The sequence below is a fragment of the Passer domesticus genome, chromosome 6 (genome assembly GCF_036417665.1).
Source record: "Passer domesticus isolate bPasDom1 chromosome 6, bPasDom1.hap1, whole genome shotgun sequence".
NCBI lineage: Eukaryota > Metazoa > Chordata > Aves > Passeriformes > Passeridae > Passer > Passer domesticus.
In genome coordinates this window covers 15,188,290-15,215,825 of record NC_087479.1, presented here as the reverse complement: position 1 = coordinate 15,215,825, position 27,536 = coordinate 15,188,290, and the positions used below count along the sequence as shown (strand labels likewise).

The 27,536-nt window shown below is 39.1% G+C and overlaps 1 protein-coding gene and 1 pseudogene across 2 annotated transcripts; both read right to left on the bottom strand.

Moving 5' to 3' along the window:
* Positions 1 to 332: 332 nt before the first annotated feature.
* LOC135302690 (alpha-1-antitrypsin-like) lies at positions 333 to 16,902 on the bottom strand (annotated as a pseudogene).
* A 155-nt stretch (positions 16,903 to 17,057) lies between these two features.
* Positions 17,058 to 24,670, bottom strand: LOC135302692 (serine protease inhibitor 2.1-like). Of its 2 annotated transcripts, XM_064423491.1 has the most exons (6): positions 23,991 to 24,670; positions 22,897 to 22,945; positions 20,610 to 21,272; positions 19,471 to 19,741; positions 18,683 to 18,830; positions 17,058 to 17,901 (listed from the first exon to the last, which is right to left on the bottom strand). In XM_064423491.1, the coding sequence occupies exons 3-6, from the start codon at positions 21,253 to 21,255 to the stop codon at positions 17,710 to 17,712; spliced, it is 1,257 nt and encodes a 418-aa protein (XP_064279561.1). In that variant the 5' UTR covers positions 21,256 to 21,272; positions 22,897 to 22,945; positions 23,991 to 24,670; the 3' UTR covers positions 17,058 to 17,709. The 2 variants fall into 2 exon arrangements, with proteins under 2 accessions (XP_064279561.1, XP_064279560.1); XM_064423490.1 differs by lacking the exon at positions 22,897 to 22,945 and having other exon boundaries at positions 17,063 to 17,901.
* Between the last annotated feature and the right edge of the window lie 2,866 nt (positions 24,671 to 27,536).

Sequence of the window (27,536 nt, the reverse complement as noted above, 5' to 3'; positions counted from 1 at the left end):
GGTAATTTACAGCTCTATGAGAGGTAATATTCAGTGAAGCAATTGGTTAATTTATGGTATTGAAACCCAATCACACAGTGTACTTTTTATTTGCTGGATGTCATTCACAAGATAATGAGGAAGGGAATTAACATCTGAGTGAGAAAGCATAATGAAAATTCTTAATTTCTTTCTAGTAAAGAAACTGAAGCATTTCTTTAAGGAACCCCCATGTTATACTGTCCAAAAACTGGCCAAAAAGTGAGTAATTTCAGATGGGAATAGGTCTGAGTTTCACTTATGATTCATAGCAGTGTACCAAATGATTTGGAGCCTGAACTAAAGACTGGGTTTAACCTTACTGTATCAGATGTACAAAATAAAAAAGAGAAAGGGAGCCATCACCTCACTAAGCCTGGCAGGGAGTGGTCTTTGAGCAGATAGTGGTGTGGAAAATGCTGGCAGTTAGAACAGATGTAAATCTCTCAGGAAAGAAACTGCTGCAGTGCTCTGCAGAATCATTTGTGTTTGGGTTAGAAGGGACCTTGAAGATCATCTAGTTCCCAACCACACCACGGGCAAGGACACTTTCCACTACACCAGATTTTCTCAGGGCTCTATCCAGCCAGGCCATTGACACTGCCAGGGATGGGGCATCCACAACTTCTCTAGGCAAACCAATTCAGTGCCTTACCACCCTCACAGTAAAAAATTCCATCTTAATAGCTAATCTAACCTACTCTCTTTCCACTTGAAGTCATTCCCCCTTGTTGTGCCACTCCAGGCCCTTGTACAAAGTCCCTCTCCATCTTTCCTGTAGGGTCTCTTCAGGTACTGCAAGGCTGCAATCAGGTAACCCCAAAGCCTTCTTTTCTCCAGGCTGAACAATTTACAATTCTCTCAGTGTTTCTTCATAGGAGAGGTGTTCCATCCTTACTTTGTGCATTTAGCAGTGTATTAGTTGGTCTTTCCAGCAGAATATGCAATTTGTTTTCAGCCCATGACATTTAAGGCTGTTGCTTCTGTTATGTGCTTTTATATTCTCCCTAGTGGGTGCTGTACAACACTGAGAACGACAGACCTGTGCACTGGCACTAACCGCTGGCTGTTGGAATGATGTAATTTTCTTTTGTACCTCAAGCATACCATTTCTCTCTCTGACCCCACAACAATATACAGTTTCCCGCTTTTGCTTGTTCCTTCTTTAATGATCTTTAACACTACTCAAAATTGCCTCTGGTTTTCTTCCAGTGTCTGTTAAACTTCACATAATTTGTAAATAACAGTTAAAGCTATCTCCATCATGGGTTATCCTGGATTTCTGAGTTCCTCATTTACATTTTTAGCCTTTGTTGCACTTCTGATTCCTAAATATGATAACAAATACAGTTTTCTGCTCTTTCCATGCTGCTTGTTTTCCTTTTCTCCTTATTTCAGTGTGTGCTGTTCCAAAGTTTCTGCTGTGTTGGCAATTCTTTTTCTGTGGCTGTTAACCTACAAGGAAGACTGCTTTAAGCCTTTACAGAGACTGCTTTGATCCATCCCATCCCTGATTTCCCTCAGCACCTGCAGTGCTGAGGCTGCAGCCTGTGCGTGGCATGGTTGCATGCACTCCCACATCACAGCTGTGTGTAGACAGCAGTGCAGGCTGTGTTAGAAGATGTCCTTTGAACTTTGTCCCTCATGTGGCTCATCACCCCAGCTCCAGCCTCCAGCAATGTCCCTGCACCAAAGTGGCCCATCACAGTACTTGTGTGCAACAGCAGCAGCCACTCTTGACTAGCTGGGATGGAAGTCCTCCCTGGTTACTCTGAGGTTTCTTGGTCACAATACTCACAGCCAGAGAGCCAACCAAGAAACCCATGGAGGAAGAAGCAAAAAAGAAGCAGACTGAAAGAAGATTGTCCTGAGCAAACCATGACTCCAGTGGGTTTGTGACAATCTTAATGGGGACATTTTTGTGGGAGGCTGTGCAATCCTTCTGGGCGCTACACAAATTTGCTGCACATTTGCAGTGAGAGGCATGCCCTGTTTTTTGCCAAAATGGAAAGAAAACCAAGGCAAGACATGTATGGTTCCTACACCTGTCTGAAGATGGTTCCTCACCAAGATGCTTTCTGCTCATTCAGTTCTTAAATCAGCTTCATTTTTGTCTGTCCACTTTCAAATGAGTTAAGAGGCAAGGTTACTTCTCAAAGTGAGATGTGGTTGGCAAAATAGCACTCAGATATCTTTTCCTACTAACAAACAGAGACTATTGATCTGAGGTCCATGATGAACAACAAACATAGTCTTGATATTTGCCTACAGAGTTATTTGTCATTACAAAGCTGGACTTTGACAATTCATCCTGAGTTAGCCCTGAGATTTGGCAAGAAGTTTTAAATGATCTTCTGTAGAATAAATTTATCTGTATTTCACCTAGACCAAGTCCTTATATGTTTAGAGGAATGAAGCCAACTTCTTGTTACTAAATATGGAACATACTAAATAAGTTATGAGTAAGAAACTTTTGTCATTCATTTATGTGATTTTGAGGAGGGCTTTAAAAGTAAATATCAAGTGTTACCTGTCTGCAGATAGACATGGAATGTTTTTTCTATTCCTTATTGGTGTACATATTTACTACAATTATGGCTACAATTTAATCATATTGATGACACTGATTTAATGTAAAAGAAAATAAAGATCTCCAAACCAAAAAAAGAATTGTGTTTTAGAAATATTCACCACAGTTTTTATGTTGTATTTTTCACAGACATCTTAAGAAACTAAGATCTAAAAGGTTGTAATTTATATTTTTTTCTACTACTTTGAGATATTCTGTAACAAAAGATTTAATCAATCTACAATTTACATGCTTTCTTTGGCTTTCTATATTTTAATAAGATGTGCTAAAGGTGTTAATTTAAAAACTAAAGCAAAAGATAATAAAATAATTTAAATATTTACTGCTTTGTAAGTGAAGTTATGTTTCTTTCATAACCATGCAATTATGTAGTGCAGCTGGATTCAAGGAACCTTAAGGTAGGAAAAGGTACAAATGTCAATTCCCAGTCTGCTTTTACTCCACTGCTAACATTTAGAAAAGTGACTTCTGAAATATTTTCTGTATTTTTTATGTGTGTTTATGATAGCTTAAAAGTTAACAGTCCCTAGAAAAGCTCTGCAGTTCCTACTGAGGAAGTGCAAATTTTCTGGAGTTATAATTTGCATTCCTCCTTTTTTTCTACCACAATCTGTCAAGTCTAGCTGGAACGTGAATACTGAAGGCGGCATCAGTAGAAACAAGAAATGACAGTGACAACAAATCTGTGAAAAGGAAACTGGTGCTATGTCATGGACTACTTCATCAGTCTTTTATCTCAAGGCATTAGCAACAATCATTATATTAGTAGGATAAAACAAAAGTCTTTTTTCTGCTATGCATTCCTTCCTTAGTAGAATTGAAATTATCTGTAGAGCAAAGCAGCCTTCTTGTCTCCAGGCCGAGGGCTTCTGCTGAGGAGGAGACAGAGGAAGGCAAGCTAAAACAGCTGCATTCATCAGTCCTTTACATTGGTGGTGTCCTCCAATGTTTCAGTCACTGTTCCTGCAGTTTCATGCCACGCTTGGTTACAAAACTTAAAGATATTAATGAAAATTCACTCCAGTATTAAAGAAATCTGCATCTAAGAGTATTCATCAAGGGTTATTGGATTAAACAGACTAAATTTTTACCTAATTTTTTCTGTTTCTCCTTTCACATGCACACCCTGTGACTGTACAGTAGTACCTACATCAACTGGAGACTTTGAACCAACTGAATAGGAGCATGTCAGAAAGGGCTTCTTACAAAACTGGTGAAAAGTGACTTGTATTTCATTAACACTACATGCTATATTCAGGTGTAGGCTGTGGGAAATCCTAGTGACTTTTGGACAAGGAAAAACAGTTTTTGTGTTGTAAGGGATTAATAAGGTTTCTAAGGATAATGGTTGAAAGATGAGCACTAGCACAGGGTGGTATGCATACATAAGTGTTTCACTGGATCACAGAAATTTAGCCAGTGATGTGTGTAAGTTTCATCAATCAGTCATTTTTCTGAGGGTTTACAATTTTCCCAATGAAGAGGACAGTGTGGGTGAACTTATCCAGAATCAGCAGGAGAAATGGTCTGTTGAATCTGACTCGAGGTGGGCGAGGAAAATCCCCAGATCTCCAGGTAATCTCCTTCACTGTGGCTCCGGCCGCCTCAGTGCCATTCTCATGAACATTCAGCATGGCTCTGTGGATCACCTGCAAGGAACAAAGCAAACAGCCTCCAGATGACAATCCAGCAAGAAGAGAGCAGCCTGCTACCCTCTTCACTTTGGCCAGCCAAAGGGAGCCCTGCCTGGAGCAAGACTGAGCAGCAGCAGCTTCTGGGAAGGTCATCACCAGTTGCTCCCCTTCCCACCGCAGCACCAACAGCCATCACACCACTCAAGCCATCCTCCCTCACTGCTTGTGCAGAGGGTAACCCTCAAACTGCAGGCAGCCAAAGAGCACTCCAGATGACTGATGACAAGAAACTCTGGAAGCAAAGAAACCTGGTAATTTAGCCGAGACTCAATTTTGTCTTTGGCAGCTTCATGTATTATTGTGAATTTACCCTGTCATCTAGCTGAAAAAATAACTTTTTGAGAACACTAGAAGGGCAGGAATAACAGCCCTTTGCTCTCTGTAGGAAGAATTAGAGGAAATTTTACCAAAGCTAATGCTCTAAATTTGGATAATTTTCTTTAGTAGCCAAAAGAACATTTAATGATATATTTGTCTTCATCCTCATCCTCCAACCATGCCTTTCTAACCCCTTGTATGCATGTTTGACTTCAGATTTATGAAAGACAGGGCTTTCTTTGCTTCCAGACTGGCAGCTGTTGATGAATGAGTGATGCTTCAGAGCGACTGGGATAAGCTTTTCACGGAATATTATTGTCAGGTTCCTGGGAACAGGCAAATCCTGTGGTTGCTTTCACATGCTCACTTACTTTTGAAACCTTCAGTCCAGGCTCCTCAGTAATCCCTGAGAGATTAGCTTGTTCAGTAAACAGATTGACCATACCCCTTTGTTTGACTATATTTTTCACATCATAGGTACCAGAAATAGAAAATTTTGGAATGTGCAGATGTATTTTTCTGTAACAAAAAACACAAATAGGGGCAAATCATCATCTAGGCAACTCTCCTCAATGACTTCACTATATTGACACTTCACATCAGTTTTTCTAAATATTTGCAACATTCTTTCAGGGTTCAGATAGCACTTCTGATCAGGTTAGCTATTTAATGGGGAGAGTTGGAACAGAGTAAGTCTGTGCTAGCTCCTGCCTCTGCAGTGGGGTTCAGGGAGTGGGGTGGAAGACACAGCTATGCCAACTCAGTGGCAAACAGAGCTACTACTGCCAGGTAAGAGGGCTTTTTCAAAATATTCTAGCCAGCTGAACTAAGGCTGTTCAAATACATAACACAGCCTGCCACCACAGAAATAGCTGCAGTAGTGGTGAATGAATCCACTTTTACACAGAATGCCCTCAGCATAACACCCAACAGCTACTCCATTGTAGTTTCCCAGTGCTTGTATGAAGCAAAGGTCTGTAGAACTCATCATGGTGCTAAGTAGTTTTTGGTTGAATAAGGAATTTAACCCAAGTTGAATCCCAAGCTTAATGACTTATTTGTTCACTAGCCATAGCTCTTTTCCATTTTCATTTTCCAGCTAAGAAAAGGGAAGTCCATCATAGAGTCAAGTAAGTCTATATATTAGGTGCATAGAGTTCAGGCAAATAACCTCTCCTTTAGTGTTTAGTCTTAGTGAGACAAACACAACTAATCTGTAACATGGTCACCTCTTAGCAAAAAATCTTACCTGTCTTGGAGGGACTTTTCCCATTTAGTTACAGTTCTTTTCAAGAGGGCATCTTCTACCTGCTTCATCTTCCCTTCATCAGGCAAAACAAATAATGCTGCAACACCTCCATTGTAAGGTATTTGAACCAGCCAACAGGACAGCTCTTCATCAAAGTAATTTCTGTAGTAACCCTTTCGATACATCATGTCAACTTTTATAGATGTATTCTGATCCACAAAAAAGTCCTCCTGTTTTGTCAGTGCTGTACTGAAGGGTTTCTCCCAATGGGCTTATGACAAAAAGAAAATTTATTCAGTGGAGTACAAAGAGGAATGGTGACAGTGAATAAAACAGGACGTAGTTCCACAACCTTCCTTTCATCAGAGTAAATATCCTTTCCATGTTACTGCATCCTCAGGTGTTACAGCATTGTATATATTTTTTTTTGGCGCTTAAAGACAATCACAGACAGCTGATACTGAAAACACCATCTTTCACTACAGCATGAGTCTATGAACACATGACAAAATTAACCAAATTCAATAAAGTTATTTGATTTAAAATTTCAGTAAAGCAGGCAAGGACATATTTTTACTTGCAACAAATATGCATGGGTTTATACTGATACCTTGCAGATATTGAACATGATTTCCTCTATTTAAAATATTTTTTTTTCTTTTCATTCTCTGTAATAAGCATTATCTTTGCACCCTTTCATGTATCTTACCTTTAAAGAAGACATAGTTAATGAGAACCATTGCAGTCAGAGGATCAAGATTTTCCACTAGTTTAACAATTTTCCCATTTGTCTTTTCCTCAATATAACTGTTGATCTGACTCTCAGCACCAAGAGAGTTGTTAAAGTCAGTAGAAAAGACTTCCGATTCATAAAAGCTTTTGACATCATCCAAGAACTTCTGTAGTGGTTTTAGTGTCTCTTCTATGAAAAGGGCATTGCCCAGGCTCAGCTGGAACTCACTATCTGAACGGTTCAGCATGTGGAGGAGTTGGCAAAAACCTTCATGTATTTCCTGCTCCTGAGTCTTTTTCAGGTTAAAGGCAAGCCCTTCCAAAATCTGTGTCAGTGTCACAGCCTTGGCACCAAGTGCCAGCATTGCAAAGGAAGCAGAGATGCTTATGGGTGAAAAGAAAATATTTTTGTCCGTTGCTTCAGATGCAACCAGCTTATAAAAGGAAAATGCAAAGTCAGCGTTGCTGAAAACTAGCTTGACAAAGGTTTTGTTCTTAAGTGGAGAAGCTTCTTCCCACTGAGAACCATGTCCTGGATAATATGTCCCTTTAACATCATCCTGCTTATTACGGTAGCGAGGATGCTGATGACGCAGGGCAACAGTATGCAAACCAACTAGCAATAGACACAAGGAGAAAGTGGTCTTCATTTTGCTTTCAGCTGTTTCTGCAAAAGAAATAGACATGCAAAACACATCATGGAAACAAATTTGTTCATACTGTGTGCTCCAGTAAAGTAAAATGATGCTCTCAGAATAAACCTTTCTCCAAAGTCCCCCACACTTATAATTCACATTTCTGATGTGTGCCAGTGTTCCCTGGAAAGAATACACCTCTGCTATTAATAAATATAGTCTAGTTCTCTTTCAAAAGAGGTAATTTAAAACTTTTAAAAGTTTATTAACTTTAATATTAGCATATTCTTTTAAAATTTGTAAATAACTGGAAGCTTATGACATTTTTCCAATAGTAATTGGCATGAGTTGGTTTTGTATGCCGTACTGCATGAAGGTTACTGCAGCTCTGTTAGCCTTCCTCAATTCATCAAATAATTACAGAATTTAATCTGTGTTAAACAAAAATGTGATATAAGCGTAGCTCATACTATCCAGAACCAAAATTACAAAATACTCCTACAGTTTCTTCAATGGTGAAAGACTAGATGACTGGTCTTTCTGGTATAAAAATCTATGGCCATTTCTATTGTTTCCAAACCAAATTTTTACTTTATTATATGAAGTATCTTCTTTTGCATTGGTTCTTTCTGGCTTTTGAAATTTATTGATTTTTTTCATAAGATATATATTCCATATTTACATGTACAAAAGAACCACTCCCAGGCAATGACCACCCCCAACATCAAATGTAAGAGATCCAAAGGAAATCTAAAAGGGTACTTACATTGCTACAGTCTGGTCTTGTCTGCTCATTCTTACCTTCAGTACCATTAAACAGAGTTAATCAGAGCACTCCATTAATCATTAATTAGTTCAAATAAAAGCTGCCAGTGAGAATGCACAACAAGCAGTAATGACATTGGATATTTTGGACAATTTTTCCAACCCAGACAAATGCTAACAGTACATGGGTAATGGGGCTGTAGACAAGAAGGACTGGAGCAGAGACTGTGTCTCTGTTGCTTCCATGCTCGCAGACTGACAGGAGGGACCTGCTGCTGTGGGTGTTTGGCAAGAGAGCCTCAGCCATACCTTTCATGGCTGGAGCTGAAAGCTGTGACTTGGTGTGAGGGCCACCCCTTGCTTGGGTCTGAGCCAGCACCACTCACAACGCATCACAGTGTCCCTGCCAGAACGTCCTCTTGGATTCATCCTGGGGGCACTGCCAGAGCCATAACCTCTCTGGCAGGATTTCAAAACAGGGTTTGGATTTAGAAAGTCCTTCTTCCTTACTATATACCTCAGTCACAACCTTCAACACCATGTTTGATGGTTTTGGGGATTTTCTTATGCAGAGCAGACTGTGTGTGATTGGTGAACAGTCTCCAAGTTTCTTAGGAGAATAACATGGGACATTATCACTCTAGCAGATATTTACAACCAAGAAAGTTGTTTACTTGTTGCTATTGGCCATCACCTGTGACTGTGTATTTGGGGAACTGGGGAAGAGTTTTCACCTGGCTTTGTAGAAAATATACAACAAAACCACTTCTGCTGAGAAGCAGCACTGACTGCAAAAAGAAACATGTGGTCAGAAACAGACATCTCGTTTCCTTAGGTTAATCTTCTGGATCATATGCAGCTGAAATGGACACAAGGAGGACACAGAACAGGCTGCCAATTCACCTTTCATCCAGTGCTAAAGAAGACATGCTGGCATCACTGGATAATATTTGGGGTTTAATATAATATATGAGCAAATCACTGAAGGGGAAACTAAGGCAGAAAATAAATAAACTTTTTTAAACAGACCTAGTTGCCAACATGTCCCTCTCTGCAAGTTCCCAAGCATTTGGTTTCTGAGCAGGAGCTCCAGACTATATCAGATATTGAAATGCCCCACATGAGGTGTTCAACATCTCTGAATGAAAGCACACTGGTGGGGAGCTGAGCTTGGGAAGCTGAGGCAATGCTGGAAAGGGAACTGGATTTTCTTAATCTCAAATCAAGGCTCTTGTCCTGTGGTTGTTTTGTATGGCTGCGGAGTCAAGCAGCAAAACAGGACAGGGCATACCCTTTTCTTTTTGAATTCAGCAGTGTTAATCTTTCTGCATACTAACCTAGGTGCTGGAAAACCTGATCACTTGATCTGGTTTCAAGACCCTCAAACCATTCTACTTGAGACCATCAGACCCACGTCATCCACTTGGGTCATATGTGGGCTGCAAAAGGTTGATGAGGAAGTGAGGGGAAAGGCCATTCACAGCTTTCCTTCTGAGGGTCTTCTGCTTAAAGATCAAATAAAATAGAAAACTACTTATGTGTAGATATATGTGTAGATAATTTTGCATTAATAACTGTATGTGTTTTCACCTATCTGTGAAAGACATGTACGTGAATACTCTGAGTATTCATTGGAGTGGAAAAAGATCATCCAGTAAGTGTGATGTGTTAATGTAATAATACATGCACAGGTCTGGCAGACAGGAATCTTGGGTTGCCCTCTGAGAACAAATGAAATAGAAGAAGAAACAAAGGCCCTAGGAATTGTTTCTGAATTTGATAACTAATTCATGAAGATGTGGAATTGTTATTAATTCTAGTCATAGCAGTGTGTGAGTAGTTCTGTTAAAGAGAATCATTACCTCTGTTAAATCTGAACAGAATCTGTGGCTAATAATATGTAGCATAATAAATATGTTACGATTTGAACTGAAAAAAACCTCTATCTCAAATTGCTTGTGATATTTTGATGACATATAAATAACATTATTTGATATATGATAATATATAAATAATATGATAACATATGAAAAAAACTCAAAAAAAATTAAGAATTTTGAAGAATTAAACATTTGGTAGATTTTATACACAATTGTTTTAAACTTTGTTTTTTCTAAAAGCTAGTAAAAATTAGGGTGCTCTTTTCCATCCAGGTATGAAGTAAGGTAAAGGGGCATTTTCTTTTCTGATGAACAGATTGTCTGAGAGAGTTAATATCTCTCAGCCTGATTGTTTACAGCCTAATCAACTTATTTAATTTTCTTACTTTTATTCATTTTATAATTTCATTTACATCTGAAAGTGATTCTCAGGTTTAAAATATTTTTATATCACTTAATATTAGAATGGGAAAAAATTCAAATTGCACTTGTCCCTCACGCATGGAGAACACTTTCTGGGGAGAGTGCTAATGTAGTGGAAGGACACAGCACATTGTTTTCTGGAGCCCTTAATAGGGAGTCTGTCCATCTAACCTGGGTAAACACAGGTACCTTCCAACCTTTCCTATTATATTAGCTCAATTGTCCTTCACTAGGAAAAGCCTAAGGGTCACAGTGCAAGAGATGGTTGAGAGGTCATGGGCTTTTTTTAATCTGTCTCTTTGGTTTGGTCCTAAATATTCTCCACAAAAAGTGCTCTCAGCCCAGGTCTGTCATTCAGGAGAGCACCAGGAGGAGATGCATGAAGAACAAAGACAAGTTGCTTCACCCTTTATCATCCTCACAGCATTTTAAATGCAAAACTTAATCCCTTTTTCCTTGTGTCAAAAAAAGCATTTACAATGGAAGATGAACTTATAGTGGAGGAACCCCCATACTCTCTCCTGTAAGTTCCCATTCCCAAATCTTCCCCATTCCCCATCTGCCTCCAACCAAGAGCCCTGCATTTGCACCTTGGTCCTGCTTTTCCTCGGTCAGCCAGCAGTCTGGGCTTCCTGAAAAAGGTTGCTTAGCAGGATTTACTCCTGTGAAATATATAACAGACACAACATAAAATGGAAAAGCAGTGTATGCAATATCTACCCAGGAAGTTTACAGTTTGTAGGCTGCATTGTGGATAAAGGTAGAGTTAAAAAAAAAAAAGCTATGCTGATCATAGGGAAGTTGTGTCAGGAAAACATGAGGAGCAAGTAGTGTGCTTGTGCACCTTTGGAATTGCAGCATCACCCTGCAATGTGCTGCTCCACATGCACTGCCTGTGTGTGCAGAACCATCTTTTTTTACTGGCATAGAACCTTGCTCCTATGTGCTTCTTGTGATGGTCTGTAGCTCTGGCATCAGATCTGATAATGGAACACAGTCTCCCTTTGCCCAGTCTCTGCTACAAATAAGTTTTTCCTTCTTTATGCCTGCTAAGTTGTCTCTTTTCAAGGCTGAAACTCTTTCACTTCTAACAGGAGCTGCTCCAGACCTTAGATTAGCCTTACATTTTTTTCTGAAGATTTAATAGTTCTCTGTTAGTATAGGACCATGTGTGGATGGCCCAGAGATTTAGATAATTTGCTATGTGATTTGTTGTTTTTTTCTTTCCTAGTAAGTTCTAATATTTAATTTGTCTTCTTTTCCACTCCTGAGCTGATCTGTGTATGCACTACCACCAGAACACCAAACCATCAATCCTGTGTGACAGCAGTCAGGTGCACCATTTTGCCAAACCTGTAGCTAAAACTTAGCAAGAAAATCAAAGTCCCTATGGACACAATAACAACCCAGAAAGATGCTATTGTTTCTGGTTTGAAAATGAATCAGTATTTGTCAGGTCCATTCCTTTACTTTACCAGGAGATGGTGGCACAGGGCTCCTTTTCCTATAATCCCCAGAACTTGAGGCTCCATGCGTAACAGTTCTACTTGCAGATAACAATGTAAAAGAATCACACTGAAAGGTTGGCATCTTGCAAGGATCTCACTCATAGCTGGTATACTGAAATAACTACTTTTTACTAGTGGAATTTGCCCTATGGACCTTTTTCTCCTGGTGTAAAAGAGCCCTTTTTATGTCAACAACTTTTAGAATGACAAGTTCACCAGAATATAAAAGTTCCAATTTTGAAATGAAATTGTCTACCCAGAGAAACCTCTTGGTGCTAAATTAAATTTAAATTGATGTCTTAGGTTCTATATTTTTGTGGTGCAAACGTGGCCTTAATAAAGCACCAGGAAAATCCCTTATGTAGATATTTTGGAATTACCCTTAAAATTTATTGCTTCCAAAGGCAGATAGAAAGTATTAGGGCTAATCTTTGCAAAGTGTTACCATTTGTTATTGTACAACAGATTAATATTGTTTGCCTCAGTGAAGAAACAGAAGGAAGATCAACTAGCTGAATAAATATATTCAGTGAAATGAAGTTTAATGTATGATTCTCTTACTTATTTCCCTTTTCTTAAACAAGTCTTTGGCACCCTAATATTTTAGGATTTTGAGGATTCTGACAGATCAGAGATGGTGCAGCAACTCTCTTCCCAGTTTCAATGGAGGCAAAATATGAGACTATGTGGTTGCCAGCGATAAATACAGTTCCATTTCCACCAATGACTTACATTATCATGGCTCCACAGGACGCTTTGGGATCTAGGATGGACCTACAGGGGATTTCTGCCATGGCTGCTGCACCATCTTTCCCAGCCTGCCAATCTAAGAGTGTACAGGGGTGCTGGAGCAGATCTGCTTCTGTTAGATGTCTCATCTTGGTCACCTTTGGTGAATATGAATATGTCAGGTCTGTGACACACCGCACAATCACAGGCATGGGCATGAGGTGGTAATCTTTGGGTGGGCCACTGAGGCACAAAATGTCTTCAAATTTTACCTATAAAATTAACCAAGAGACACAGCTCTCATTTGAAAGACAGAGGAACAGAAAATAAATTCTAGTAACCATCCCTTTAATATGTAAGTTATTGTATGGGCTTTTTGATGGCTGGAGAATCTGCATCTGCGAGAGCAGCAAACCTATCATTCATACACATTTTAGAACCTATTGCATCTTTCATCTCTGTGCACAAATGTTTTCTCCTGCTATGAGGTTCTTTCCTGGCTGCAACCATCTTATGATGACTACAACATGTAGGTTGGACTTGATAATCTTGGAGGTCTTTTCCAGCCTTAATGATTCTGTGATCTTGTTTTATACTGATTTTTCATTTCAAACCTCTTCCTTCATCAGACCATCTTCCATGTTTTTTTCCTACATGAAACATAGTAAACAATATAGTTACTTTTCCTTAATAAGATATTTGCTCAAGTCACATAGTCTTCTTTAGACCTTCCATATGAGAATCACATTGCTATTAACAGCTTTCCAATGATGAAGAATATATTCTTGTTTGTAAAGTAATAAATCATAAGAATTTTTTTTCCAGACAGCTTATGGAAAAGAAACTCAATGCAACAAAAAATTAGAGAAACAAAGACAGTATAATTAAGTTTCATTCACTTGTAATAAATTCATCTTCATCTCTAGAACTGAACTGTACTTTCATCACTGAAATTCTTTTTTTGCAAGAAACCACCAAAGTAATTTCCAGCAACATCAGCAGAGTTTGTGTGACCAGAGTGTTGTCATATCAAGGACATTTACATGAAATGGATAAATTATAGTTTTCTTCAAAATTTTTAGTTTGAGGAAAGTACAATCACCAAATTATTTTAAATGGATTCACTGTTATACCTGGGACTGGGAACTTAATGAAGGATCTTTCCAGATTGGTCTTTGGTGGCTAACAGTTTAAAGGGAATGAATGATATCATATATATGCTGTGTTTACCTCTAATGAAAGCAGTCCCATGTGGATAAGGGCAAATGTGCAGTACCCAACCAGGACTGTAGTATGGATGGGTAAGATTTGAAGGGTGTGTTACCGGACTCAGAGATACATAGCCCACTGTAGTCTTCATGCTTTTTTGCTCTTGATAATTTGCACTTTTCTAACTCCCACTGCAGTTTTCAAGCAAAACACACATTTAAGAATGTTTGTGTTTCTCTTGCACTTTTTCCGTGACTGGAAATTCTATTGCCTCTGTTCTTTAGAGACATGATTTGAATGCTGGATTAGGGATTAACTCTGTTTGAGGTTTTTTCCCTACGTTCCAAACTACCAAGACTCATGTCAAAGATGAGTAGCTGGGTTCTCAGAATCCCAGTTCAAAACCTACCCTGCCTGGGAACTATCACAATCTGGTTTTAAGAGCTTAGTGATTCTCTGCTTGGAATTAGTGTGAGTACAAGGAAAATGCCTGCAGCTTTTGTTGCACTGAATCTATGGAAACATTTAGTATAGGGTTGGCTTACAACCTGTCGAAATTCTCATGTCCTTGCAATAATAACAGTGATCACAGGCTGTGCAGATGACTTGACTGTGGGGAGAGGGTGGATGTGCTCATTCAAGGCATTCCAGATACCAGGGCTGAGACTCAAATTGCATAGCTGGCAACAAGAAAGTCCAAAGTACTGGTAGCATCTGAACAGCAGAGTTTATGTGAGCAACTGGTGCTTCTGTAACCATCCAAATGCTCTGTGCCTTTTGGCGTTGTCAGCACCTCTCCTCACTGCTGAAAGGAACACACACTGCAGTGGCCCTGCAATTCCACTGCTTCATGTTTTGTAACAGCATCCTACATGGACTCTGCCATGTGGCAAAGCAAACAGTGTTTCTGACAGAAGATATCCTGCCATCAATCAGAGTCCCACTGGACCATAAACAAGGTCAGACAGAACAAACTCACAGTCTCCCACATGGCTCACAGGCTGCCAGAAGTTTGCCACTCTGCTCTGCTGGGGCAGAGCTAGGCTGCCTTCCAGGGCCCAGCCCTGTGGGTCTATCTTCCCTCACAGGGGTTCTCAGCTGAGTTAAACTCTCTCTAGATAAGTCCTTTTCCTCCTAACTTCCCATAAGTGTGTCAGATCATGTCTCACAGACCCCCAGCAGGCCATTTATATTGGATGCTTATGATAGGTGTTCACATGCTTCACTGTAAGCTGTATTATCCCCTTCTGCTGACTGCCACTGCAGGAAGTCAGGTGGATTAGGTTATAAAGGTTACAACCTTTAGCTTATAAAGGAAGTCAAGCTTTCTTTCAGGGCTTAATTTGGATCCAGCTGCCCCATAGGCTGAGAGAATGCATGAGTAGGAATTGTAGAGGAAAAAAACACATCTCCAGATGAATGAGAGGCACCATAAAACACATATGTTTACCACAGATTAAATACACAGTTCCTAAATGAAAATTTTAGTTATTTATGTCTATCAGAATCCTTCCTTTTTTGTCTACATTTAATAACACTAATATAATGAAGAGGGTTCCCTATCACATATTAAGACAAAAGAAAGCTGCAAGGACAAGTGATGCGAAGTAGACCAAGACGGATTTTCTTGGAATTAGGAAAAAATACTCCATCTCCCTACACAAGCTTTCCAGAACTGTCCAGTTCCTATAGAATATTATCAGAACTGTGCTGAGAATAACATCGGTGAGGTATGTTTAGTGCCCAGGCTCTATAGACCTTCATACTGTGAACTGTAGGCATTTTTCTGCTTTTGGTGTATGTTTGGCACAAGATGTATTAGTTTCCTGTCCCCTACATATCCCCTTCTTCCAGAGGGATTTAGGATGATCCCTCTTTCTACCCCCGGTCCCTTCCACAATTCAGGTCAAACTGCTGGTCTGGAGCATGAAGTTGCTCATCTGGAGGAAAACTGTAGAGATGACCCACAGCTTGGTAAATAACTCCCAAATCAGAATTCAGAGGTATCTATCTCATTTTACACTTCTGCTAGTAGCAGCCATTTTTCACAGACCAGTAGGGAATCTACCAATGCAGCTGTTGTTGTGCCATCTCAAACCCAAAGGCCTGGGAGGTAGATGGGGAAGGACATTGCTCTCTGTGTGATTTCCCAAAGCTTTTGCTCTGTCCTAGCAGCAATGGGATTTTTCCTAACTTCTTTCCCTTTAGCAACAGGCCAACAACCTGTTTTTCTGCCACCACACTCTGATAAAAATCTTGTGGCTCTGATAAAAATCTCACCATCCTACCTTCTAATCAGTCCTGGTGCACAGATTTATCGGGATGGGATCTCACGGGAGCTGCTGCCAGCTCCTGTTGAGTTTGTGTAGGCACTGCAGAGCAGGCTGCCTCACACCATGGCAAGTTCTCATTGATCTTAACTCTGTAAAAGCCACTGCTTTGCACAGAGGCGTGGTGTCTCTCATCCCCTGGGTGATGTCATCCTGCCTCATGAGGAGCAAGAGCTCAGGGCTTCCACTGAGTTCTTGCCACTTGGAGCAAGGGGACTCACACAAGGCAGCAATCTCCAAGTTCCCCTGAGTCAGAAGCACAGCTCCCCATGCACCAACCCAATCCTACAAACACCAATGGGCCCCGTGTAAAACACCTCTGTGTAAGGTGGGCTAAGTTTGGGAGAACAGGTCAGAAGGCCAGAGGGATGTCAGGGATGGGGAACTCATTAATTTGGGGCTTGCACTACCTTTGCAGTGCTCAAACCAGACTGCCAGGATCACTGTAGAAATGAGCAGTGTACATTCAGAAGCCTCATCTTCCTAGGGATGGGGACTCGACTTGCAAAAATATATCCAGGATCAATATGCAAAGCATGAGAGTAGTGCAGTGAGATAGAAGCTGTCAAAATTAGCCTCACCTTGAGGCAGCAGCTGTGCAATGGTGCCTCAAGGTTTTCTACAGAGTTTATCCCCAGTACTCCACTGCAATAAGAGTGGGTGATCTACAGACCCACAACAGCAAGAAAGTGTTTAGGTATTTCTTGAAAACAGATTTTACTCAAATAGGCACATAAAGAGAGAATCGCAATCATGAAGAATTGCAATTTCCAGATGAAAAAAGCTGCACTCATTTAACAGCTTTAAGATATATTTTACTCATATCTGCTATGTTAGTAAGAATGACTAAAGATGTTTGTTGTTTTTAAGAGATGTATATAATGGTAAAAGAGACTGGAGTAATTCCTTAAGTGTTATATTTAAATTACATGATATATTTTACTGATCATCCACAGTTGATCAATTATTCATGAATGATGTTTTTTCACAGACAATTCTTTAACAGTTTATGCTATGCCTAATGTTACTGTCTCTTAAAGTTTTTTGCCAACCTTGTGGAGTGCAAAGAGGCACTTGCAATAAGAACTACATCAGAATAACTCCATTGTTTTAGGGATTATTCTCTTTCTTTTTTTGTCAATGATTTCTTAAGATGTCCTAGGCAAAGAGCTGTAACATGTGAAAAAGAACAGATTCATTGAGGATAAACTTTATTCCCTTCTCAAATATGTTACCACAGAGGTGTTACTATCATTCCTGATTGGCTCAGCCTTCAGCAGCAGCAGATCCATCTTGGAGTGGGCTGGCATTGACTGTCTGATATGAGGGAAGCTTCTGGCAGTTTCTTATTGAAGCCACTCCTATAGGGACCACACAGGCCCCCACTACCAAAACCTTGCCATGCAAACCCAATACAATTATTCAACTGGGGAAAATGTTATATTTTAAAAGTGTCAGTTTATGGTGATTTTTTACAATTTTTTTTTAATTAATTTGATAAGAAAATTTCTCATTTACTTCTGAATATCCGCAATCAGAGACTAGTTAGCAGCACTACCTAGCCAAAACTGCAAACGCTGTAACCATTATAACCCGTAGCCAAGATCAGTGTGCCGAATAACCCAGCGATTACTCCTTAGTAGGATCAACAATTTTCCCCATGAAAAGTGTGGTGCCAGTTTGTTTGTCAGAGATCAAAATAAGGAAAGGCCTGTTGAATTTGACGGTAGGAGTATAGGAAAGTCTGGTAAAGATTATGGCAGTGGCTCCTGCAGCTTCAGTTCCAGCCTCATCAACTTCCAGCAAGGCCTTGTGAACTGCCTGCACAGAATGGGAGAAAACACTGGTTTATATACGGGACAGGAAGCAGGAGTAAAATAAATTATCTTCTTATGGAGCATTTAGGAGAAGAAAGGAGTAATAAATCCAGTAGATGAAATTTTATTGTATTATAAATCCCCAACAGTTTGAAAGAGGAGTATTTTATATGCCAGGACTGAGCAAGGAGGGCCAAAAATTAGGGTGGACACACTGAAATGCATTCTCAGCAGTGCTGAGTAGAGTGGGATAAAAATACCCCATGTACAAGCTAGTGTATTTTCTTAGATGGTTTGGACTTCTACTAGCAACAATTTCTCTTATTTCAAGGTTAGCTAAAAACTGTTTTTTAAATGCTAATACGGGGCAGTGTTTGGCATCTTTAGCACTAAATCATAGCTCAAACTGACATGGTCAAATTCTGCAATTGCAAACTAGAGATTTCCTGAAAACTTTGGGAATGTTAAAAATTGAGGTGTTAATCAACGCAAATATCATAATGAACTCCTCATTTGTAATTTACAAATGACACAACTTCATTTAAACTATTATATTCCAGAGCAAATAAGTTATTTAAAATATTGTCCAATTCCTCTATGTATTTAATATCCAGCTTTTTAATTAGAACATTAATGTAATAAAAAAATGAGCTGGCAGATTCTTTCTGTAAAAAAGCACAGTTACTGAGCTAGCCCCTACACGTCATTGTAAAGTCTTTAAAAATCCCAAACACAACTGATCAAAACAACCAACTACCATCCCATTACCAGCTCTGACTACTTACTTGTGAAACCTGGAGATTGTGGTTGCCACTAATTCCAGACAGATCAGCATTAGCTGAGAACACTTCAGTAATACCCATTTGCTCAAACAGGGTTTTAACATCGTAAGACCCACTAATAGAAAACTTTGGTAACTGCAGTTTTAATCTCCTGTTGATCAAAGAAAACAAAAGAGCAGTGAGCCCTTGCAGCCTCTTCAGAGCCAACAGGGTGTACGCAACTCGGCAACACTTGAAAGCATTCTTTTGATTGCAAATTTGTTTGATGGTAGTCTTTGTATTCCTTGAGCAATTTTGGCTTCCTGAGAGATGCACCATCTTCTAGTATTTGTATTGTCCATTTGATTTTGGGAAAATAACCAAATTTGTTCATTGTTGCTCTTTCATCCCATTGCCACATGAGCAGCTAGTAGAGTATTTTTGGCTAAAGGGTTAGAGGCTATGCAGACAGTGGTCTGATGGACAGTGGAAAGCCTAAAGTAAGGGAAAAGGAGGATAAAATCTAAGGCATGGTGAATGAAATCAATTATGTTAACACCATGAAAGAAGAGGTAAGGAGTCAAAAAGTAGCCAAGCAAGTTTTGAGGCAGCTGTTACAATGCTGTGACCCCATCTGTCAGGTCACAGAGCCTGCAGTTTCTTAGTGATTGTACTCTGCTTTGACTCATTTGGGGAATTGCTTAAAACGTCCCTTTATGAAATCAGGACATTATGTCCAGTAGGAAGTGATCCGAAATTGGCATTTTCCCTTGAAATGAGTGATGTGTGCTCAACCATATACTTAGAGTTACCTGGTCACAAGTTTGCTATCCCATTTACAAACTGTTTCCTTGGAAAGAGCATCTTCCACTTGCTTCATCTTTCCATCATCAGGCAGAATAAGCAATGCTCTTGCAGTGCCCTGGTAAGGCAGTTCTACCACCACACAGGAGAGATCGTGGTCATAGTAAAAGGTTGAGATACCATCACGCTGCATCATGTTGACTCTAACAGATGCATTTGGGTTCACAAAAAAATCATCCTCATATGTATGCAAAGGATCGAAAGACTTTTCCCAGGCAGCTAATGGGGAAAAAGAGATGTTGTTGCACTCAAATGTGAAGATCATGAAGAATGGCTTATCTAAATTAGACGAGCTTTAATGTAGGACACTGGAGGTGTATTGATGGGAGAAGAGGCTCACTAAACCACTTCAACCTCCTCCATAACACACAATAAAACATTCTAGCTGTGCAGTAAGCACATCATCTTTTGTGTGCACACGTCATATCTTGCTGAAGAACAACCAGAGACTGATGACCAGTTGAGAGTCCTTCTTTGACTGTAAGCCTACCTAATGCCTTTCATGCCATTAAAAGCAATCACTTAAGCATTCATCCCAGGACCTTCTTATATCTTTTTTGTTAGCTGTACCCTATGCAAGCTGACTGCACTCGGCCTGGTATAGAATTCTGCAATTAAAAAGTCCTAACATTTGAGCAAGGCTCCAGTAGCACAGGCCCCCAAGATGCTATGTCCCAGATTTTCATGCAGAGCATGTAGTAGTTCTACCATAAAACTGGGGTCCCTGTGCAAGGATGTCAGTCCACCAAGTCTGACTGGTGTGTACAGTCAGCATAGAGATCTTGGACACATCTTTAGTCATTATGGCCTCAATCAGTGAGACTATGTGGAACCTTGTCTATGAGGCATCCACTAGGGTAGGACTTTTCTGTCCACAGCTTTCAAGCAAATTGAGTCAAAACCAAGAAATCAGTATTTCTCAACAATCAGATACTCTGCTTTTGGCCAGATATAATCTTTACTTGAAAGGTCCTGCACAGTTTAGCTCTTTTCTAAATTGTCACTGATAAATAAATTATCAGAAGTTCCCTAAAATTTTTATTTTGTATCAAAACTATCTATTGAAATATTATGTTAAGTATCTTACCTTTAAAGTAAATATAGTTAACAAGAACCAGTACAGTACTTGGATCAAGATGATCAACTAATTCAGGAATTTTCCCCTTGGTTTTCTCCTCTACATATTTATTGATTTGCTTTGTAGCTTCTTCTGGTTTATGAAAATCACTGGAGAAAAAATCTGCATTATAAAATTTTTTAGTATTTTGTGAAAATGACTCCTGTGGTTCATACCCAGTAGCTGTAAAAAGGGCATTCCCTATATTTAATGTGATATTAACATCAGCACAGTTCAGTACTGACAAAACTTTGTGAAAACTTTCATGTACATCATTTATGCGAGTCTCAGTCAGGTCATCAAAGCCCAGTCCTTCAAAAATCTGAGACAGAGTGGTTGATTTAGCACCAACAGCCAGCATGGCAAAGGCAGTTGAAATGCTCACAGGAGAAAAGAACACGTTTTTATCAGCTTCTTTTAATGAAGCCTGCTTGTAAAACCTAAATACAAAATCTGCATAGTTAGAGCCTTTCTTGTCACAGCTATATGTTAATAAATTTTCTCTTCCATCCTGCAGATTGGTATTGTTGACTTCATGGCAAATGTCTTCAGGGCAGCAATGGGTTACAGCACAAAGAACAGCAAGGAGTAAACACAGGCACAGGAGACACTTCATCTTCTTTTCAAATTATTCTGTCACAAAATAAACAGTCATTAAATGAGCAGATGGTAATGATGTACTTGGTAGTAAGAAATAATGAATAGTTTGTTAGCATAAATGTTGCATAGTTCAACTGTAAATATCTATGTACGTAGCAAGCTTAAAGTTCTCATGGGCACAATGTCAAATTTATTTAACAAATTCTAATAAGTTATAGACTAAAATGTCAGGGATAAGAAAATCATAATACTCCATGGTAACTGCTCTGAAAGAACAACACTTTTTTCCATTGGCAATGAAAACATCAAGCTACAGTCCATAATAATCTTTGTTAACAATGACATTATCGTCCCATAACATTGTCTTCTATAGGGTGCATCTAAACAAACAAGTTATTGTAAGGTAAGACAGGGTGTGGATTCCAGAGACATAAAATACTCCACAGAATCTGCCCAAAAGCAATTTGATATATGTAAGGAAATGTGAGGCAGCTCACTAGTCACTGGGACTGAGTAAATTCCCTCACTTTCCTCAGGGCAGCAGCACATGGACAGAGAGCTGTCATGGACTATTCTGTGCTCGTTAAATTCACACTCCTGTTTACTTCATGGTTACTTACTCACATGACCAGTTACTGGCCAAAACTGATAAGTGATGGAAGAAGGTCAGCTACATGAACTTCAAAGCAAAAGCCTGGAGCAACCTGTGCCATGACAGCAGTGCACAGAGAGAGGTGGGCACACAATGACATATGGCAAGCAGCAGGTTTGCATCAGATAATGAGGTGCATGTTTGGAATGAAGGAATCCTCCTTTTGGGGGAGCTGCAGCGAGTGTTTGTAATTTCGTAAATGGTGGTGTGCCTCTCAGCATGGGTTAACCTGCATGGGATGTGGGAAGGACCTAGATCAAAGAGGGAGAGAAATACTCATCCCATTTGGACATCAAAGGACACAGATTAATTCTCTTGGAGATAACAAGTTTCGTCATTATGCTTGTTCTCCTAAAGCTGACATGATATACTTCACATGAACCACCTGCTCTCCACGAGCTGGACCAAATCTCTGGTGTACTGAATTCTGTTCCCTGCAGTTCTGGGGAGGCATCTCATGTAAACCCTCCTCAGAATTGTAACAAGCTATTGATGAAAATAAGCTTTTTGTCCTCATGTATTCAGTGTGAAAACATTTCTAGAACTTTTCTACTGTCTTGGGTCCTCTTCTGGTTTCTAGCCAATACAGTCAATTTATATCCTTTTCTTTCAGGAATGTATTTTCCCATGTCTGTGGTAAAGTTCTCTTGGTCCTACATTCATCACTCCTAGCTGTGAAAGATGACTATATTTACTATATAACGATTTAGAGTTTCTGATGGCAGCCCAAGTTCAAGGACTCTTGGTGATTAAGCAGTTGTTTTATTTTGTATTGATGGTCTTTCTTTTTTTTCATAGAAAACATATAGGTAGCTGTGTGTTCTCATATTTGCTAGGATCTGGGTGTAGTGAGTCTGCCTGAGATCAGCTAGGGCCCACTGCAGAGACCCACAGTAACAAATGGTAACAATAAACTTGAATTTCCTTAAAAAAAAAAGATGGAGTACAGCCCTAGATGGAAATATGATAAAACTATTTGCAGATAACTTTTAAGCATAACTCTACCTCTTTTTCATAGTGAAAAAAAGGGCGAAATCCAGTAAACCTGTATGTACTGTGGAAAAAAAAGAAGAAATAATATAGTATGAAAGGTATTTCAAAAGTATTTACTGTTAAACATGTCATAGTCTGTTTTTCTCTCATTATTTGAGATATTAGACACTTAAGTGAGAAAGAAAAAAAAATAATTTTACTTCCTGTGTCTGTGCAGAGCTTAGCATAAATTTTAGAGAATTTCTGACACAGAGAGTATGGTTTGTGGGTTTTTTTCTGCAGGAAACTTATATTAGGCATGTGTTTAACTTCTGCTGTAACAGATCAGTTAAAAAACTTCTCCTGGTATCATAGCTTTCTACAGAAATCTAACAGAAGTACTTCTATCAAAAGCTGGAAAACACTGAATATTGTCATCAAGTTTTCCTCACATACTATTAATTTATGAGACGAAAACCATGTTAATTTCAATATTTTGAGATTAGAAAATTTCTGACATCAATATTTTTGTTAACATTTCAAAGCTGAAGAAATTCTAAAGGCTTTGTTAAATCTGGAAGTACTTTTTATGCAAATTAGAAATTCAGTAAATAATTCTCTTCCACATATTAGTTTGCCTATGGGAGGAAGAGGGGCAATTAAATATAAATTGTGGCCTTCCACCTACCCCTACACTCACCCCAGTCCTAATTAGAGAGCCTGGCCTTAGCAATTCAATTGTTGCTTTATAAATTAAGTCACCAGAAGAGTTTTTAAATTGGGCTGGTTGTTCAGTCACTAGTGGGATTATACTAATTTTGAGTCACTGTGAAGGCTGTTTCCATCCTGAAAGGTGATTACATCAGTATTCTCTTTTAACGAGTACTTAATAAGTCACCATGACTTCAAAGGGGTTTTTAGTTTGATTTCAGTCTAAGCAAATTCCCCCAGAAGAGCAAGTCCCACTGATCCCTTGCACATCTGCTTGGTTAATATTTCATTGCAACATCCACACAGAACCAAATCACAAACAGAAAAATGAAATTAACCTAATATTAAAATTCCACTGGCTGCAGAAAGCATCATCTTCAGCTCTCTAAAAACAAAAATGTGTGTGTAGTACTTACAAAATCAGAAGCCCCGTTGCATTCAGCTGACCATGCTGTTTTGCACACTTCTACTTATACTGCTTCATCATCTTCTGCTTAATTAGAGACGTTAAACATTACACAGACCCGATAAAAATTAGAGCCAACCAAAATAAAGGAGGAAACAAAGCAAATATTGATGAAATAGGGTTCACAAGGATCATCTCTGTTATTCAGCCAAAGAAGCTGACAATCTTCAGCCATTTCCATAGCAGCTGTGACATCTTCTCTGTTGCCTCTGTGACATTCTCTCTGTTGCCTCTGGCCATGCGGAGGAGCTTAAGTGCAAATGTTTGATTAGGACCCTACTGGAAACCAGCAGGTTGTTCCTGGAATCACTTGAAACAGGGACTAACTCTCAGTGCCAGAAGTCAGACCTTCTGTGTTGTGATGAAGCACACATGGAGCTGACAGCCACTTATCACATCAGGTCGGTGCTCTTCCAAAATCTACCCAGAGACAAACCTTCTGCATGATCCTCAGCCTGGATATGGATGATAAAGTAATTGCCTGTACCTTCTCACTCTGTAGCTTAATACCACTGAGGGGGTATGTGACAGACACATTTCCATGGTAGATGTCCCACCCTGGCTGATGTGGTCTCTTCATCTTTCTCAGTTCTGTGTGCATCTCAGTTCCTGCCTTGGGCAGGAGTACAAGTGTTGGGAATTCAAGAAGCAGGCTGTTTACTCCCACATGTTGGCGCACTGCGTGTGCTCACCCACTTCTCATTCTCCTTGCCCTCTCACACACTTTTAAATTGTTCAAATGAAAACAAGTGCTGTTTGTTTCTATTACCTTTTTCCAATAGGACTGAAATGCTGACAGATCAGGATGACTGAATTTTTCCAGTTAACAATAAAGACCATGATTGAGCGGTGACATAATATACATTTCCCCATTTGTGCTGACTCTTTCTTTGTACTTGTTTATTCACATGTGTAATTTTGTTGTTACAAACATAGATAAACATGGAGACAGAACATAGATTAACATTGTCTGGACACTCCCCTTCTTTGTTTTCCTCTATATTTCTTCCACTCTCCTCCTCCCCCCTTCCCTTTTTACTTGCTCCTTCTAACTCTGGCTGTAAAGATCACAAACACAGAGATTATTTTACTCATCAAAGCCCAAGTGAATAACAGGTCATGGTGGTCAAGGACAAACTGTATTACAAAATGGCTGTAAGCCTCTTGTTTTCTCTTTCATTTGTGATGCCTTGTAATTACTGTTTTGTTTTTAATAATGTTAAGCTAAACTTTAACAAGGCATTTCCTTACCATTTCATTATAGCAGCAGAAATAAGGTACTACAGCAGCTGGAAACTAAAAGGATGAGCAGACAGACGCACGCATGCCAGGTGCACCACGCACTGCCACAAGCCATTACAGTCCCACCTCCCTGCTAACCACAGTTTCAACTCTAAGTCATGAAACCATGTTAACCAGCTTCATACTGATAATTTATCTAATGAACTAGATCTTTTGCTCTACCTTTTATTTTTTATAGGAATAAAAGTATAGAACGTGGAAATAACAAAATGTGTTTTATTCCTTCAAATAATTAAAACCATGACAAAGTCTACATTGCCTGAGTCCATGTTACTGCTCTATAGTTCATGTAGGTCAGTTTCTATACCACCACCACACCCCAGCTCACATTTTGATGTCTTTAGAAGAAATAGAGCCATGTATTAATTTCATGCATTTGCTAATACCTTGAAACATCTTTCAGACTGTTTTGTTCTGAATAGAACATTCCAAAGCAAGTTTAAAGAGCTCTTAATTAACCATTAACTGGTATATTCAATGACAAGAGAACCACTCAACTTGTCCAGTGTTCTTTTTATGTTTCTATAGGTAAGAAAATTAGAGTTTTTGTGTCAATTTAGCAACAATAAAACTCTTCTGGGATTATGGATCACAAGTACACAAGTTACTTAAAATATCAAAAAATGTTATACCTATAAATCTATTATGTGGTAACTTAAACAAAGATATTTTAGTGTAAAGAATACAGACCACAAGCATATTGACAAAGCAGCAATTTGAAGGAAATGGAGTATGGAATTAGGAAGGAACTGGACACTGCCTTCCCTCCATTTCCTTGCTGATAGCCTTGAATTATATCATAGTCTTTGGGAAGGATAAGGCACTCAGAGTGCAGGAAAATGACTAAGATTGGAGATTTATGCATGTCTGGTAAACTATGTTTTTTCTACTCTGGATGAGGTATATAATGAATAATAAAGGACCAATCTGTTCATAGTGGTCATGCCATGCTTTCAATACGTCTTGGAAAATCTCCTCTACTGTCCTGTCAGAAAGAAAAAATTCAGTAGTTTAGAAAGAGACTGTGAAATTAGGATGAAATATAGTCTATATATAGTGTAGAAAATTTGCACAAGGAGGGATAAGTTCTGCTAACAGAACTTTTTTCATTTGAATTAGTATCATTCATATGAACTTAGTGGAGAAAAGGGACGAGAATTTAAAAAAATTACCAATGGCAATGACCAATAGTGAACACTCACCATAATTTTTCAGTTGGAAAACCAATTTCAGTCACAAATTCTACACTAAATGTGGCAGGTGTGTTACAAGTATGGTGCACCAGTAACAACTGAACACCAGAATTTGCTGCTTTAGTGTGTGCGGGTTGGTGGGTATGACACAGGAACCATAATCTCCTATAAAAGGGGCAGGAGAGTAGGCAGATTGCTCTTACACTAGAAACCTTTATTTAGGCCCTAGAATCTTTCAAAAGAAGACTAACTTTTCATTCTTTCTACATGTAACAGCTTTACCATGGATTTTCTTTTCAGATCTGAGTATTACTGTAACACTGATATAAGTAATGAAAGAGCTACCAAGATTTTAATATCTGGGTGATTTCCATCTGGGATATTGTGAAAGAACAGTATACATTCTGTTCTGTGTTCTTTCTAACCCCCAAAATAGATGTCAAAATAATCTTATTGACCATAAAGATCTCCGACAATGTCTTTCATTGGCCAAGTACTGTTCAGGATCCTGGAATGATTTCAGATAGGGATGGACCACCAGATGAGAAAACTGCTGGACTGAAAATTCAGGATAGATGGCTATCTCTGTTGAGCAGCTCAGTTTTGGCCTTGGGAACATCACCAAAACTAATAGGCTTCAGTTTTCTCATTTTTAAGATAAAAATGACACATTTAACTTCCTTACTAAGATTAGATGATGTGACAATAAAAAATTACTTTCAAAGGTCTTGAGCATTACTTCAGTTCTTTATTGAGTTTAATAAAGACAAGATCATTTTTATCAGTTTTATTCCATGACACCTTCCTTGGTAACAGTGATACACAATTTGAAAATCTCTGGTCTGCAGGATGCAGTTTTATACAGCTTCAAAGCAGAACTTGAAAGTTTCCTCAATTGCAAGCTTCAATGAAAAGTCCTATGGACTTTACAGAAAGTGTCTTCTTTCCTAGTAAGCTTAGCACTTATATTCAAGGGGTGTTACTTATGAGGTACATTACAG